At 39.6% G+C, this 16926-nt stretch overlaps 1 protein-coding gene across 5 annotated transcripts in view; it reads right to left on the bottom strand.

Moving 5' to 3' along the window:
- The window catches only part of LOC119648992 (cAMP-dependent protein kinase catalytic subunit 3), a 98582-nt gene that overhangs the window by 30760 nt on the left and 50896 nt on the right, over positions 1–16926 (bottom strand). For all 5 annotated transcript variants that reach the window (XM_038050919.1, XM_038050920.1, XM_038050918.1 and 2 more), the window contains exons 3-4: positions 1921–2089; positions 1636–1745 (exon numbers count right to left, since the gene is read on the bottom strand). In XM_038050919.1, the coding sequence (XP_037906847.1) occupies positions 1636–1745; positions 1921–2089 (279 nt within the window). The remainder of the gene's footprint in view (positions 1–1635; positions 1746–1920; positions 2090–16926) is intronic.

The following is a 16926-nucleotide window of genomic DNA, read 5'->3' as shown; positions in this document are numbered from 1 at the left end:
TGGCCCTCTAGCGTCTCATAGAGCAGGGAACGGTCTTTCAGATAATCCCTCAATACCCACAAGAGATAGCTTAGCAGGTGAAATGAGTTTTCTAATGTGCATAGTATATCTGTCTATCTTACGGAATTGAAGGCATTTCTGACATCAAGCGTTATGAGGAGCACTATCCGTCGAAATCGGCTGTGGGCCTCGGCTTGATGAACCGCATCTACCACCTCCATAATAGTATCCACTGTGGATTTCCCTGTTCTGAACCTGAGTTGCCTTAGGGATAAGTCCTCGGCAGCGCGCACAAATCACGCGTGGCTTGTGCCAAACTGTTGTGTCACTTTTATTCAATATTCTTTGGCAAATAATCATGCAGGCTGACGGTACACCAACGTCTCCAAATTGTTGAGCTGCCCAACGTAAATCAACGTTTAGTTAAAATGATTTTTCGTGCATCATCGGTGCATTTCTGACTCAATGACAGACAGTGACGCCATCGTTAGTGAATTCACGTTGGTCAATCAAATTACCGCATTTGGGTTAATGAACAACCTGAAGGGCATCAAAAAGTTGGATTATATCCACAAAATAACGGATTGGTGTGGTTATGGGTCGGTGAAGTCATTGGTCCATACTCCATCAAAAATTTGGCCAGGCAGAACATAACTGTCAATGGTGTCACTATCGAGCTATTATATTGGATTGCTTACTATCTGATAATGAAACTCGTGATCTTCATAAATTTTGATTTAAATCAAAGAACGTTAATCGGCATACAGCGTGAGTTACGGGGAACTTATTGGGAAATCATGTTAGTGGTCGCTTAATTTCAAGTTTTGGCTCGATACAGTGGCCGACAAAACCATGCGATATCACTCCTTTAGACCATTTTCTTTGGAGTTATGTAAAACCTATGATGTAAAGTGGTAGACCAGCTTCAATTGGCACTTTAGAAGTCAACATTAGACGTTTTCTATGAAATACTAAGTGCTATTTTCAAGCGCATAGTCCAAAATTGGACCAACATTTAAACAAGATAGATATTGAAAAGTAAATGTTATAGATTGTCCTTTCCAATCGTAGTAAAATGTATATTTTGTAATCTAGTTTTAGGGAATGTCAGGTAGTTCTAAACGGTATCCATTTGACTGAGAGCGGACCTAATGGGGAGGAACTGTCGTCTGCTTTTTTGGTCTATGGACACCTTGTATTGGGTAATTCCCCCGGTTTTTCTGGCGCTCTGGTTGTATTTTTGAATACATGTTATGTGTATAAAGAAGCAATCAACATCTGGCCACCACTTTAAGTTATGGTGCTCCTAAGACAGATGTGAGGCACCATCTGTTGAGTTACCTCAGCCTAGGACGAAACCGTCGGTTATCATTTTTTTGTAAGTTAAAGTCAGTTCTGATTTTGTATACTATGTCAAATAATTCGCTTGGACATTTTTTTTTGTTAGGGATTTCGGAACTGAAGGTCAATAACTTAGCTTAGGTGATATGGGACATTTCCGCATAACTAATTACCATTAATCAAAATTTTATCATCACTTTTCAATTGGTATTTTCCCAGATATTGTCCAGATCCTCATATTTCATTACTACGTATAAATAATATTACAATATATTGATGAAAACCAAAACATACCTGCCGACGCACTAAATCGGCCAGCATTCCTTAAATATGTAAACAATTCACCGCCACATACGTACTCGAACAGCATATACAGACAGCAATCATCTTTTGTTGACCATAGCCTATAAAATAAGATTTTCATGCAGAAAAATTTTAGAAATTTTCATCATTAGCACTATATTTCTGGCGTTAAAAAATATGAAACATTTATATTAGACATGAGAATTCAAATTGGCCGCCATGATGTCTCGTTAATGGAAATGTTGGTGAAATGTATGTGTAAATTGAGATACTTACATATTAACAATGAATGGATGGTCGACTTCAGCTAAAATATTTTTTTCATTTTTAACATGTTCCACCTGTTTTAACCGAATTACATCTGTCATTGTTAGAATTTTCATGGCACCGAATGTGTCTGTTTGTTTGTCTTTGCATAAGCAAACCCGGCCAAATGTTCCGGTGCCTGTAAATGAAGAAGAGAAAAGGATTACTTCAGGCTTAAAGAAATACTGTGCCTTGTTCAGATTGTGTTTTGTCAGTAAATATAAATGTCATAGGACAACAGCGACGGTTAGTTGAGGTGGCGACCGGATCTGAAAAATAATAACGAATGAAAGAGACTATGTGGATACCCCTTACTCTACAAAGGTGTCAACAGGCGACATACTATATATAATACGTAGGTCGTATAAATCCAGAATTCAGATCCTACCCTTTTTTTCTGTGCATACATGGGGCCCCGCAGGGGATATATCCTACGAATGGAGCATGAGTCGATTTCAAGCGAAATTCAAGTGCATTTCTTTAGGTTATCTGTACCCGAATTGCTGGCTTCTTTAATAAAGCTAGATACCTAACAGTCGCGCGTTGAGCTTGATGCACAAATTGTTTTTCATACTCTCCTTGAAGGCGAGGCAGGTGTTCTTTCAGAGAAAACAATTTTGAGGTATTAAACCTGACTTTATTCATTTCCGACTGGCAAGTCCAGGATTTCGTGTCAAGGCTGCCTTGTTCTTTGCTCTTAACAATTTTTTCTTATCCTGACATACCCCATCGATTCACGCAAATTAGTAACTAGCTCGTCTTTTTCTACCATATATAGACTTTCCGAGCAGGCCTTTCTTCTTCCATTCGGATCAAGTGGTAAGCGTATTGCAGTCTTTTGAGTCTGGTTTGCCACTCAAGAATTTCTTCGCTATCCAGTCGTTGGAATCACTAATCTATCAAAGAAATTCGCTGATAAAAGGTGACCGAGGTGAATATATTCGTACATAACTATTTGTCCGGAGGGTTCAAGTGGTTTGAGCGCTGGGCTGTCGTAGCGGAAGGTACCGGTTCAAGTCTCACTGGTGGCAGAGGGATTTGTTATCGTGACGGGATGTCGGATACCAGTTGATTCAGCTGAGAATGAGTACCTGAGTCAAATCAAGGTGATAATCTCGGGCGAGCGTAATACCATATTGTCTCCTACAGTGTACTGTAGTGTACCGTTGCGGTATTGAATGAGGTGCTCTACTTCCAGGCCCTGATCAAATATGGATGGTTGCGCAAACGATTAATATTTTTATTATAACCATTTGTTGCTGGATAGAAAAACCAAAAGTACCAACCAGATGCTATTTTGACTATTGTATCTTTTACTTTGAGGCCACGAGTTAATTAAGAAAGGATGGCTACATCTTTGCTGGCTAAATCATACAGCGGAATCCACTACCTCAGAATCGTCAAGGAGAGTATCAAAATAGATGCGTAGGCGGTGATATTACTATATATAGCTAATTTGACATGTTGGTCATTTCAAATTCTGATTCCTGGAGTCTCTGCCAATTGTGCAAAGATGTAAAAGTTTGAAGGTTCCGATGAAAGGATCTGGGTTTCCACTCATTCATTAAACATATAGCGTTAGGAATGCAATGTAATAGTTATTCCATAAATTTTCGCTTCTGGCACCGATATGACTATAGTAATCCGCGACGTAGTAATAAATAGGTTTGCATCAGATTTGCAAAAATGAGAGCGACACCAAAAAATTTAATAAATCACTCCGATTAACCCCGATTTTATAGCGTATAAGCAGCGTAGAAAAATATCTGGCAAGATGCCATTTTGTTCCAAGTGCACAATTAAAAGTATCGCAAATGTAAACCTGATTTTCTTAATTCATGAGAAAAATGCAATAAGAGAATGTTTTTCTTGTTGTTGACTCTATTTACTGGATGGCTATAAAAGCGTTTCCCAAAAGGTGTTTAGTGATGTGGTTACTTTTGATCTGCATCTTTATCAAACAATGGGATCAGATGCAGATTGTTAACAAGAAAGGGTAAAGATATTAATAATACAAGGGGACAGCGACGGAGACACCTGGTTTTTAGATTACGTCATAGTGTTCCTATAGTAGATGCGACCAGCTAGCTGCCTCTATCTTGGACGAAGCAGGTGCTTTGTTCAAAAAGAGAGTCCGTGTATCAAAAATGAGAAACCAATTATTCCCAGACAGGGCGCCCTGTCTTCAGGTGTAAGTAAAAACTCTAATATAATTTGCCTAAATTATATAAAGCTTTGTCATTACAAATGGGTGGTGGGGGTCGTTTTATGTGAATTATTAAATTGAGAAGAGAGAGAAAGTAATAATTTGTGGATTCGATGTAGAATCGTATTATTTGTATTCGTCTTTTCCTTCCTTCCTAGGTACAGCTCCACTAAAGCGTCCCGTCGAAACACATTGGCATCTCTTTCTTTACCAGCAAGTTTTAGGAATTTTGTGGGATGGGGTGGGGAATCCTTTTGAATACTTCAGTCCCTCTTATGTGATTGACATAATTTTACGTGTCCTTAATATGGTGCATTAGGACTCCCGCAGCACCTGAAATATTAATTAAGAGGATCTATCGGAAAAGTACGTGTAGTAATAATTGGAAAATGCGCCTGCAAAGCCGGAGATGTGTCGTCATCGAGAAGAAAGAGCCACGAGGGATCACACCCTCAACCGACGTCTCGCAGTTGTTAATGAGGAATACATGATACGGTATGATACTAAGGGTATACTACTACTGACAGAACAAAATAACGCGACCGATCACGACGAGCTGACCTCGCTTGTGGACGAGACAAATGTTAAAGAAAAAGAGAAGATTCAGGAAATTCTCATAAGTGCATATTGGTTTGTTGGTCTACGTTATTCCCGTCACAAAATGAGCTAGTAGACCCAATCGCAATTTCTTCTATTACGATCGTAACGTTCAACAAATTAACTTAAATGACGACAGTTGCTGGTTCCCCCTGCCGCTGTCGTCAACCGAAAGAATAAAGAAGCAGAAGGAAAAAAAAAAAAAAAGAAACTTTATCACTTCGCCTGCATGCAACCCCTTTTGCTGTAAATCCTTGACCGATATGTGTGCTGGAACTAGGAAAACCGCATCTCCCTGTGCGAAACGCCGAACTCCTACGGTCTTTTATTGAGCGTCGATATTCTTTTTAGACTCTAGTAGTTCAGTAATCGAACTCGGCAGATAGCATTGATATTATCTTCCGCGGAGATTTCCCGCTTAGTCGATATTACACCCCTCACATCTCAAAAATTTTCTCCTATTCTGATCCGTGCGGTCCACTTGACTCAATTTACCTTTTTAATCATAAATAACATATAATATTGGTGTTGGTAGTTACCCTTTCTCTCTCCGCTACCTTCTACTTTGCTATAATTTATTCAAAATTGATAATTTTACAATCATGTAGTCATAAAATTTGTAATTGCATAATCATTGAGTATGATTTTGCCCAACTCTGCTTCACACTCATTGGAATGCTTGTTGGAGCTGGTCTAAATTCTAAGTCGTTCCGTAAAAAAAGATCCTTTCTTTAGCGGTCACATGTTCGCGAGGTTGCGCGAGACAGAAGCAAATTAGCGAATCCTTTGTTTCGCATCACTGGTTGCGGTCAAACAAAACTAGAGTAAATAACTCATGCTGCCTTGCTGCATGCGAATAGTGCAGAGCACATTCGTAGCTAAATTACATTACATATCTAAATGCTTCTCGATTGTCGGTATCGATTGGCTAGGCAGAAATGCATTTGGTTGCATGCTAGCATATTTAAATACGTAGCATGCTGGCATGCTAATTATACAAAAAAGAACTTGCTCGTTGAAAGCATTCCTGGTGGATATGGAAGGGATAACTAAGGTCATTCGATTGGGTGTGAAGAAATTTTTTGCAGTTCTGCAACGAAAACTAAAATTGCATAGTTGGTAGGATGAGCCCTTGGCACGGCATGAGTATACTCAGGAAAGGGGTTTTTGGATCTGCCAACTCCAACTAAGGATCTAGCGAAGCTGGTGATTCTGTGTTAGATTAACGTATTGAATAGTTACCATAAGTCATAATGGTAGGAAAAAGCCCAATTTTAGGACGACAGGTATATGGTCAACTGAGTGTTTAATTAGGTTTGGGAATTCCTATTGACGATGCAGTACTGATCTTTGATCTCTTTGGCCGGGAAAGGTAGGACGAAAGTACCAGAAAAAGTTCTACAAGACTGTTCGTCTTTTCAAGAGAAGAATGTTTTGTGGAGAAATTATCATTTGCCTAGTCATTTGATTAGGTCGATTTCCCCGATTTCCTCGTATGTAATAGGATTGAATTCAATTATGGATAGACATTTGTGCAGGCAGCTGGTGTAGAGTGTTAGGATTTTCCGATGATTGACTATTGCAAGATATTGATTTCTATTGATCTATTTCGAAATAGCTTTGCCAAAGTTTTCTTTTATTTTTTCCATCATGAAAAATACCATTAATGGCTCAAATAAGCCACGGACTATTTCAATGAAGAGGTAGGCATTCAGGTCTGAAGCAACAATCTGCTGATAGAGTGGAAACAGTCTGGATAGCGGTGATAATTACTTTTATTCTACGTGGAAAGAACGTGGCTTAAATGAGACTTTAAATTCAGTTTTCGGCAATTTTTCTAGCGAATTTACACTACGCATTTTATTGCAAATAACTTTCCTGATGTGGGTGCCAGCGCACTAGAACATCGCTGGTAATCAGGAAGCTGACAGACTGGCTCGCCAAAAGTCTGGACTCCCAATCGTAGGACCAGAGCCAGCATTTGGCATTATGCCATCAACTGTCAAGTCTACTCTGAAGTGTAAAATTGCAAGGATTCATGCCCCCGTCAAATAGAGATGCTTGAATTCCTGACAGTATGCGAAAGTCTTTGAGAAATGCACGTCGTCGGCAGTTTTGATGTTGTTCAGACGAAAAAACCTCGGTAAGGTTTCCTTCGACGAAGGATCTTTGTGTCTGGATGATCTTCACAGATTCGCAATAGCGTGCTAACGCCGCAGGCAGGAGACCATTAAATAGGCGATTTTAGGGGATACTATAGTGAGCCTCACTAAACTAAAATAAGCTTATCACAAATAATCTTTCTTTCTGCTTCCTGTCACTTTGCCCGGAGGATTTTTTCATAGAAACTTCCACTCGGTTCATGACATCTGCTTGCTTTCTCATCGCGGACCTCACGTATTATTCTTAATATGGCAGGCCATCACAGTCTTCCTATTCGTATCAATGGACAGGAAACCATCGGAGTATTTTTATGTCCGGATTGCGTTGTTTTTGCTAGTGGCAGCGCCAAACTTTGATGTTACTTGGAATAGGGGCGGGGTATGCAAAGAGGTAGGAAGTGAGGCATAGGAAAAAAATAATATGTGATTTACAGAGTCAAAAGCCTTAGAGAATACAGGAAAAGTATCGTATATCTTCCGCGGCAAATTTAGATTTTTGATTATGAAGTTGGTGAGGTTTAGTAGGTGTTTACTCTTTAGTTAGATAAGGTGATCAAAGCAAGCAGTCAATCAGTCGTTGATATATCTCTCAAGGATTTTCGAATATGAGGAGAGCAACGAAATGAATGGGAGTTTTGGGCGAGTGTATGATCAGGACTTTTCCGTTTAGTTATAGTGAGGGCCTCTTTCCACAGCCTAGTGAAATGTATTGATTTGTTTTTAGCAAAACTAGGTTAGGGAGATTTTCGGACCCAGGTACCACTAACCTTAAATTTACATATGATTTACTTGATTAAGGAAGGAACAAGGACGGATATTGTTGAAGATACAGAACAGGCGAAATCCAGGAGCGGAAGGGGAGATGAGAGGAATTATACATCGAAGAAAAAAGTGACACGATAATTGAGGCGAATTAGCAGAGAAGTTTGTAAACTTAATGAAAACGCGGAAGGGGTACGCGAGCTTAAAAATGTTGTAGATTAGATACTAAATGGGTTTGAAGCTTTTCCTACTAATGCAACTTCGACGCTGAGCAGACATTCCTTTCTAGAATTGTGACTCAGTTGAAGTTCGCAAGGATTTTAAGTTAACAAAATTAGCGTAGTTTCGGACGAATTGACGGAGCTTTTTATAAATCTCAATGGAGAATGCAGTGCCTTAAGAGAAAAAGGAACCCTAACCAGATTAGTTAGGGTGGTTTAGGAGTAATCGAGGGCTTGATCGGATGTTAAGGGAATAAGAATGGGAAGGTTAAGTTTAGCAGGATCGCGGAGGAGCATGAAAGTTGAGGCGAGCGATTGGAACATCGAATTCAAATGCAAGATGATGAGCATCAGGAGCTATATAAGGCGGAAACTTCATTGTTTTTTCCTTCCCTTCCCTGGTCAAACGAAGGTTGGGTGACGGGGTCTAGTTTGTAGGGATACGTCATCTTGAAACTATCATACCAACAGAGGTGTCATTTTTCGCCAGCTTCAAAGCCAAGAAAGGGGGCGGAAACGAACTGGTTTTAATCCTGATGTAGCGAAGAGTATTATCAGAAGAAGCAGAATGAGCCAGCCTGGACATAAAGAGTTGTTTTGGCGGTGAAGCAGCTTGTTGTAGCCGTACTCTGGAGTAAGTAGCTTTAACATCAATAGGGTGATCTGCAGTGAAGAGCGCTACTACCATCCGATGCCCCACTAATGAAGTACAGATTGCTTCCTCATCCCCTGAATTCTCTAGATCCTCCAAAGTAAAAATGCAAGGAAGTAGTCAATATGGAAAATGATACCAGCTTTGAAGGAATTCCTGTACTCCTCCATGCTAGAGCTTTGTTGAAATGAATATAGGTTGTATATTCCAATATAAGTTGCTTTTGTCTAAACATTTTTTCGTTGAATATTTGGGTTCCTATTAAGAGTTCAGAGACTCAGACCATACCGTATATGTATTTTTAGTAACAAACACCGCACAACTGGTACATATATTTTCCATTCAAGAAGATTAAAGTATCTGCTGTGACGGGAATAGCAGACAAACGAACTTAGAACTCGACCCGCAATTGAAATCAGCGGGTGATCAGTTATCCAATAAAAGTTTATTCAATATGAGCTCAAAAATGAACCGAATACAATAAATATAAAAACATTTGAAGATTACGCACGGTATCTTTATTTATTTATGAACACTCCAGGAATCAAAATCCAAAAATTTATTTTATTTCAGCATTACTTATGCATCCCGTAATATTCCAGAGAGTGGTGCCGGGTTCACGTCACTTCGGAAAAAATATACTTCAGTTTTCCTTCCCGTCTTGACTGTCGATTTACGTAAATTTCTCCAATCTAATTTAGGTTTTCCACTTGGGCTCTTCTTTCTATTCGCAGACATACGCATATTCCTATCTGTATCCGCATAGTGAATGAGAGGAGCTAGTACAAAGGCTACATAATTAAAAATGAGAAAAGCTAATTTACTTGCCATCGACGTTTGTACAATTAGTCGGTCAAATTGGCTATACAGTAGGCCATTTTCCAAGTTGGCCTTTACGTATTTACGTATTCGATTCTGTTTCTTCATTCAAGTCCGAGAAAAAATATTTCCTAAGGCAGTGAACGGAAATGGAAGTGGAGAGGAGGGTTGATTGCAGATCTTTGGCCGGAGAGCAATTTATTATTTATTAAGTGCGCTACTCAATTGAGGAGACAATATTATGGATATATTGGACTGGGAATGGATTTAGTAAGATACTATTGCATGGTAAGATTCACTGAGTATCCGCTTCTTCGGATGGAGCCTATCGAGAGTGGATGCTAGAGTTTGATTTATGTGAGTACTTTCGCTATTTCAATCGCAACTTTCTGTTTCATCATGGAAGTGAATTTGTCATATAGCCATGTTTGTTGCAAACTTCTAGATGGATCATAAGGTGTATACTAATTCTAGCAGATTGTCGTCGGAAAGAAAGTATCTTCCGATAATGCTATTCTATAAATGGACAATAAAATTTATATAGATGTATGATATTCAGCTGTAGGCTTCAACTAGTCCAGCCTGATATCGAATTGCTATAGAGATCTCAATCCAAGATACTGAGGTCAATTACAATTTGAGGCTTCTTTGATGCCACATCGAAATGTCGATCCACAAAGAGTAAGCTGGCTTCTGGGCTGGGGATGATTGTAGAATAGTGTGCGGAGTTTAGCTTTCAGTTTCACCTGCTCTTCGTCCATTTTGAGAAAGCTTTTAACATCGACAACAGGGAGTGCATCTGGAGTGTGCCACAGAGGATGGACATTCCATAGGAACTAGTAGTTGCTATCGGTATGATAGTGGTGCGTCAACGTAAAGGAAATCGAGGAGGAAATCGAAGTCCAAAGCGAAGTCTGACAAGGTTGTATTCGCTGTGTCACTGATATTATTCCTTCTTGTTATTGGTGACGCTTTCCATGTTGCCTTGTCCGGAGCACGATGACCAGAACATTGAGGGTGTCGACGCATTAATAGCCTTCACTCTTATACCCATTTGCAGAATGCAGAAATGCAACTGTTTCAACACCAATATTAAGTTGAGACTCAATTTCGAACGACGCACTTCGTCGGTACACGGGCCAGTTACCCATGAACGTGTTGACTAGAAGGTGTTATTGGCAGTCGTCACATTTTATCAAACCGTCAACGATGGCACTTAGGTTCGGTTGAATGGCAACAATATATGGTATGAGATTTGTTACTAATAAAAACATGTAGCTTTTTCTCCTAGAAAATGTTTATTCAATGCTAATGCAAATTTCGGACGTTAGTTAGTTGAGTCTTCAGCACTTTAGCTGCTAAATGATTGTTAAATTACCATGGGAGCCTGAATCAAAGAAAGTGATCATTGCTCCGCGGGTACCCCCTAAACAAAGAGCTTCACCAAGACTCGTGTCCGTGAGCGGGATATGTATCGCTTAGTCAAAAGCCGGCACCAACATGTCCCGAATATTGAGGCGTTTCTGCTGTGGTTGAAAAAATTGTAAAAGTGGCATTTCTGCCATTCGGCCTATAAATGCCACAAAAATCGAAGAAGTAGATTAGCTAAACCAATTGTGAGCAATTTTAGAATCTGTCGACATTGCGGTTGAATTCTACAAAAGATCACTGACAATCGCATTCGTAACATCATTGAAATCATTATCAATTAACCCCGCGTTGTCAAAACTGTGGCATTATTTGGACGATCTTGAAAACAATACTAAAGACCTTTCCTTATCCATATAGCTAATCTGGTAACGTGCCAAAAAATTCTTCTGTATTGTGAAATTACTCATACAAAACCCCTCTTTATCGCTATTCACCAAGGGAAAACCTTTTCGCCACTCCTATCTATTCTCTCTGCCTCTTACAAGTAAATTGATTTCGAGCAATTCTTTCAAATTTGGAAGGATTGCTTCATGCAGCATGGCGTTCAGGTAAATCTAAAGAAGACTGAGCTTCTGACGAGTGGTACGATACGAGAAATTGCGGGGGGAGCGTCTTCGATGGTGGGCATGTCACCCGCACATTTCTAAACGTATAGGTTGTCAGTTTACAGTTAATTGGGTAGACGATCTAAGGAGTAGAGGTAAAGTGTCAGCCACAGGGCGAATTCTTGGGAAATTCCCACTTCCTCAGGGAATTTGTTCCGTAATTTTAGGTTTATAGTTTACAAATTTCTATCTATTTAGCCGTTATAAAAATGTGGTGCGTCTGCCGACAGGAGTTACCCAATTGCCTGCGTTAATCCTTCCGACTTTACCTCATAGAAATGTCTTCACATACAATCGAATGAATCTAATGAGCACCTGGTGGCATTTCATTATTAACTGGCTTAATCCGGTGTTTCCATTTAGCGTGTAGTGCAATTTACTATCTTAGGGTAGCCTATGAGTGGTCTAGAAAAGGACGAGGAAAAAGCCATATTTCATTGCAAATTTATGATTTTTGACGGAAGTACTTTTCGATACTCCCTTACTCGTTTCTTTACTGGCCACTTCCGGAGCAAGTTGAGAGGTTGATATTATTTCTAAACGTCAGTTCATGCACGTCTAGTTGTGCAGTCTCATGGGGATAGTAAGTTGTAATGATCGGACATCAATCTCTTATACCTCATTAATAAAATTTACACGCATTTAGGACTTACACTAGGATAGGTCTTAGAATTGAAATACATAGTTGCCGCTAGCGTCGTGAGAAGCAACTCGCTAACTCGAATAATGTGATGTGACTGAAGGTCAGATATCAGCTCTATTGAGAAGGTATTTTACAGGAGGGGCATAGAAACAACTTTGGAGACAAGTCTTTTGTAATAATGACGACCATGTAATAGATTTGGCATAAATCGTATGAATATCACGAATTGGTTCATTTAAAATTCAAAACAGTATTGCATACATTCAGTTGCTCATGCTTTCAAGAAATACTAGTTGTCCCGGAATTTATATAGTTTTGGAGATGTCTGAAGTCAGTGAGAAGTTAGGTGCACTTTGATTTTAGCAACGGCGCGACTATATTTTTCAGACCACATGCCTTCCACCAGGATTTCGTTTAGCCTCTTTCTCTGGGCTTTTGGTATAGGGGAATATGGGGAAACTTTTTTGAGATTAGGTTGGTCAAGAATTCAACTGAGTGTTGGTCTTTTTTGACGTTAAGGCTCTTTTGGCTACCTCAACAATAATGTGGTCCATAATGGCTAGTATCTGCAAGGAGGAAAACTACGTCACATTTAGAGGAGCCGCGGAGAGGGACTCTCTTTCCCCATTTATTAACGAGATCTTCATGGCTAACTTGGGAACAAAGTTAATTTCGACCGGTTTGATTCCAAAGTTTTGGAAGAGGTATGTGGATGACATGTGCACTCATTGAAAAAGAATAAGTGGAAAATACTAACTTTGAGATGGCCGTGTGTCCATCGACGTCCATGGTAATCATGTCTCTTTTCTTGCGTTTCGTATTTACGGCCAGCTTAGTCTTGTATTACACCGAGATAAAACCAGCCCTTTGCTGTCAAGAGGGCTCCTCAATGGGGTGCGTGGAAGCACATTAGCTGAACCTGACATCGATGGCGCGTATGTGTGGTGCTTTGCCCCACATAGGGATTTGTCGAAGTCATATAAGTGAAATTATTTCGCCCCACAGTCAATGATGTCCTTTCGGCTTTTTCACTATCCCCTGACTAATGGACGGGGAAGGTGATGGCTGTAAGTCGCAACTGAGTTCATCCAAAAATACTTTTGCAGCCTTGCAATTTCATATATGATAGTAGATAAATTTCCCATTTTTGGACGACTGTAGTCATTGGCTATCAACGGCTAGGAGTCTGCTAATTCAATCTCTACATCTATCAGCATTGTGTTGCCGAATCCTTCAACATCTCTAACTCTTGCTCCATTAACGACTTATTATATGGTATATAATCTATAGTAATTTTCGTTCTATGATGGACATTTCGTTTACTATTCTCTACTACTTTTCGCTCTAGGCCGTTTTTATAAGGAATAATATCTGGTGGATTATGGACTATTAGAGCGCAGCCTTCACCATACTATCCACTCAAACGTAAATGTAGGGCAAAAGGTTGTTCACCCGAATTATGTTAGAAAATAGAGAGTTCCAAGGTGCTGGTTTAGATGTTCCTTTTAAAATTAGGATGGTACCCATGGGTTAAATATTACATATATCGTCAAAAATCTGACCATATTTAGTCCTTTTTTGGGAATCGTGCATTAGACACGGTAGGCTGACATTAGATGCGTACCACTGGAAATGGTAATGAATTGGATAAGGAGGTTCCACGGGTTAGAAACCTGGAATAGTTTTGAAAATTCCCCTATTTGGAATACTGTGTTTGCTCGAAATTAGAGTTATATGTTGCACAAGTACCGTTCTGCTGTAATAAAAGCTACGTTCAGGGCGTTTAATCTCCGTCTTTCATGTAAATCTCAAACAGTGAAACACAACATGCTCCGGGTTCTTGGGTGTAGTGACACATTCGAGACAACCGGGAGATTCGTCTAATCCGCAAGGAACTGTCTATCCATCTGTCTTTGTGTCTGGTAAACAAGCCTGTTGGTTTGTCGCAATCAGTTTTTTTAAAACACCGTTTGGTATATCAAATGATGGAGGGGTACAGGAACCGCGTTTTTTGTTGGCCCCGTTCGCTGGTTTTCCGCCGCCCTTTACAGCCCACAGTCGCTGGAAAATTGATTTACTCCAGGGAATGCCGCCTGAAAATTAATGTTGAGCGAGTTTTAGGTGAGAATAACGCAAGGAGTAAAAAGAGAAGTTTTACACTGGTAATAATGAACTTGCGGTAAACAGGTTGATTGGTCTTATTGACTCAGCCGATCCAGCAGCTTTTTTGGAAAACATTTCCCACGGAAAAACTAAAAGGAAGCGGGAATAGAAAATTTGGAGGGTGGAAGTTTTTGGGATGAGGTCGAGTTGGGATTGGAGGGTGAACCATGTATAAGAGAAGACGTGGGTGAGTGGCTGAGTAATGTCTGATTGAAAGAGTAAAAGTGCTTTCGAGGTTTTAAGGAAAAAGTTTGCGGTAGAAAAATGGAGGTGTTGTGGGAGCGTAAGTAAAATAAAAAAATTGCGAGGAGACAGTGACTGAACGTAGGACTTTTCAGTGCTTTTCCATCCAGGTGCGAAATGCTTTTTTCATGAACAACTGTGGCTAGCCAGGAGTTCGCAAAATATATATCAAATATCGAAGTTCTGTAGAGACTTTACAGTAAGCTTAAATTTACGTGGACGAGCAGGGTGTGGCGTATCCTGCGTCCATGAACAGCGGAAAAAGACCATTTGAAGATTTGACTGACATTATTTCTGTATTTTCTTTTGCGAATTTCTTTATTTATAATATGACAGAACTGTCAATTTTTAAAGTTTCATATGGAGTAAAATCTTATTAAAATTCATTTCTAAATCTAAAACGCTTGTAGTATTAGATGCCACGGTGGTCAAATTGTACAAAACCATTGCACTTGAGGGATATCAACGGCCAGCAGCCCGTTCGCTCACTCCCAGGAGCCGAGACCAACACTGTAAGTTTACTCCTTACTTCTTCCATGTTAGCTTTATTTTCTGGGTATCCTTCCCATAGCTATTTTAGCCCATGCACGAATGATGACGATGAACAAACAGGTGCCCATGCGCAGTCAGAAAAGAAATGTGCAAGAACAGATATCTACACATCAATGGGTATGCCCCTATCGGCCACCTGGAGTCGCACCTGATGGGAGATCTGACAACTCCATCTGTCTTTCTCTCAAACCCATTTTTCTCAGAAGCTGCTGCACTTATTGACACGAAATTTGTTGAGAAGGTAGAAACTGTGAACCTGCACGCATGCAGTAACACCCGGGGAGTCTTCATACGTTCACGTATAGTCTCGTGGGGTATAAATTGATATGTGAATGAATGGAAAAAGAAGTTCCGGCAGCTGATGTAAAGGGGGAGGAATTGCGGGTGCTGAAAATCATCATCATTTCTTTCACGGAGTCATTCTCAAATGTTGTCGATTCGAAAAATGTCAAAAAATCACAAAGCTGCCACTATACGCTGCTCTGAAATAACTTCGATTCCGATATTTATTTATATAAAATGAATAACAGTATAATCTAGTATATTACTATATTTTTGAGAAATTGACTGGAAACTCCCCTTGAGTTCCGTCTAGAATCATGCAGTAATATAGGCTATAAGATAGAGCATGATAACATCAAGTTTGGTGGAAATCGCGCTTTTACTAACAAAACTATGATGGGCCAAACTTGTCGCTTCTCTGCAAATTCACTGCAATCTAAGACTGAATATTACTATCACAGTAAAGTTAATTGTCCAACATAATATATCCATATACATTACAACCTATGGACAGATGAGATAAACGTCCACCCAAATATAGGCTTCTCTTAACACACTGACCGAGAGATGTCAAGAATTGGGGGAATCCCCACCAGTCGCGCTTTAAAAACAGCTAAAACTTGAAGAGGATTGAGGTCGAAAATACAATTCGTCATTGATTTCTCTTCTTCGATCGCGGCTCTGAGTCCACGAGTTTTTCATCTCTACATACGCAATCAAACCCTCATTATAGTATTATTCCCACTTTTTGTAGATGTGTGAGGCAGGGAATTATCCAAAAGCATTCTCAGCGGAGGTCCACTTACATTCTGATGGACCTGCACAGTCAACTTTTGCCATTTTCTTTTTAAAGATTTTGTTTGGTTTCTTGTTCCCTTTACATATAACAAGTGGCTCCATTTTGTGTTAAGTTTTAGGGAGGGGCTCCTCATATATGTGAATGAAGGGTGCAACATTTTTTTGACAGAATTAGTACTTTTCGAAATTGATCCCATATTAGATATCGGGTGAAACGTAGGGGAGTGAGGGCTCAAAATATGACCATCAAAAACTGTAACAGTAACTGTAAGTATTCAATCGAAATATCTAAAAAAAATCACAGCCTCAAAATACATCCCATTCCGATATCTACACAAATAAAGTTAATAATAGTATATTAGCATATTTTAGAAATTTAGTCGTTAAGTTCATTCTAGAACTACAGATTTTGGCATTTGTATAAGGGATAACATGAGGCATAACTTTAGAAAGTTTGAAGGAAATCCAACTATTATTAACAAAGTTATAGAAGATGAAACTTTTACAATTTGTGTGAATTTCGTGCATTCTACAAAGTGCATGGCGTCATCATAACATCAATTCGTCAATACCACAACAAAGTGAGCTCACGTGAATGGGAGGTCGCAGGGAAACATTTCGTTTTAGTTTACGAATGGGAAAATGTGCGTAGAAAGTTTCTCACATAAGATGAACACAAAACCCTTATACCTGAAGCGCCAGCTTCTGGTTTTCCAACTTGTTTGTCTTTAGGATAGCTCTGCAGTAATGGTTGACCACAATCAACCCGATTATTCTGGCCATCCCAATAACAACGTTGGTTACAAGAGATGACAAGTACAAATCTGAAGTGGGACAGTA

Source organism: Hermetia illucens, chromosome 2 (genome assembly GCF_905115235.1).
Source record: "Hermetia illucens chromosome 2, iHerIll2.2.curated.20191125, whole genome shotgun sequence".
NCBI classification, from domain to species: Eukaryota; Metazoa; Arthropoda; class Insecta; order Diptera; family Stratiomyidae; genus Hermetia; species Hermetia illucens.
Note: the sequence above shows the minus strand (reverse complement) of the source record. Positions and strands in the feature narration are given on the sequence as shown.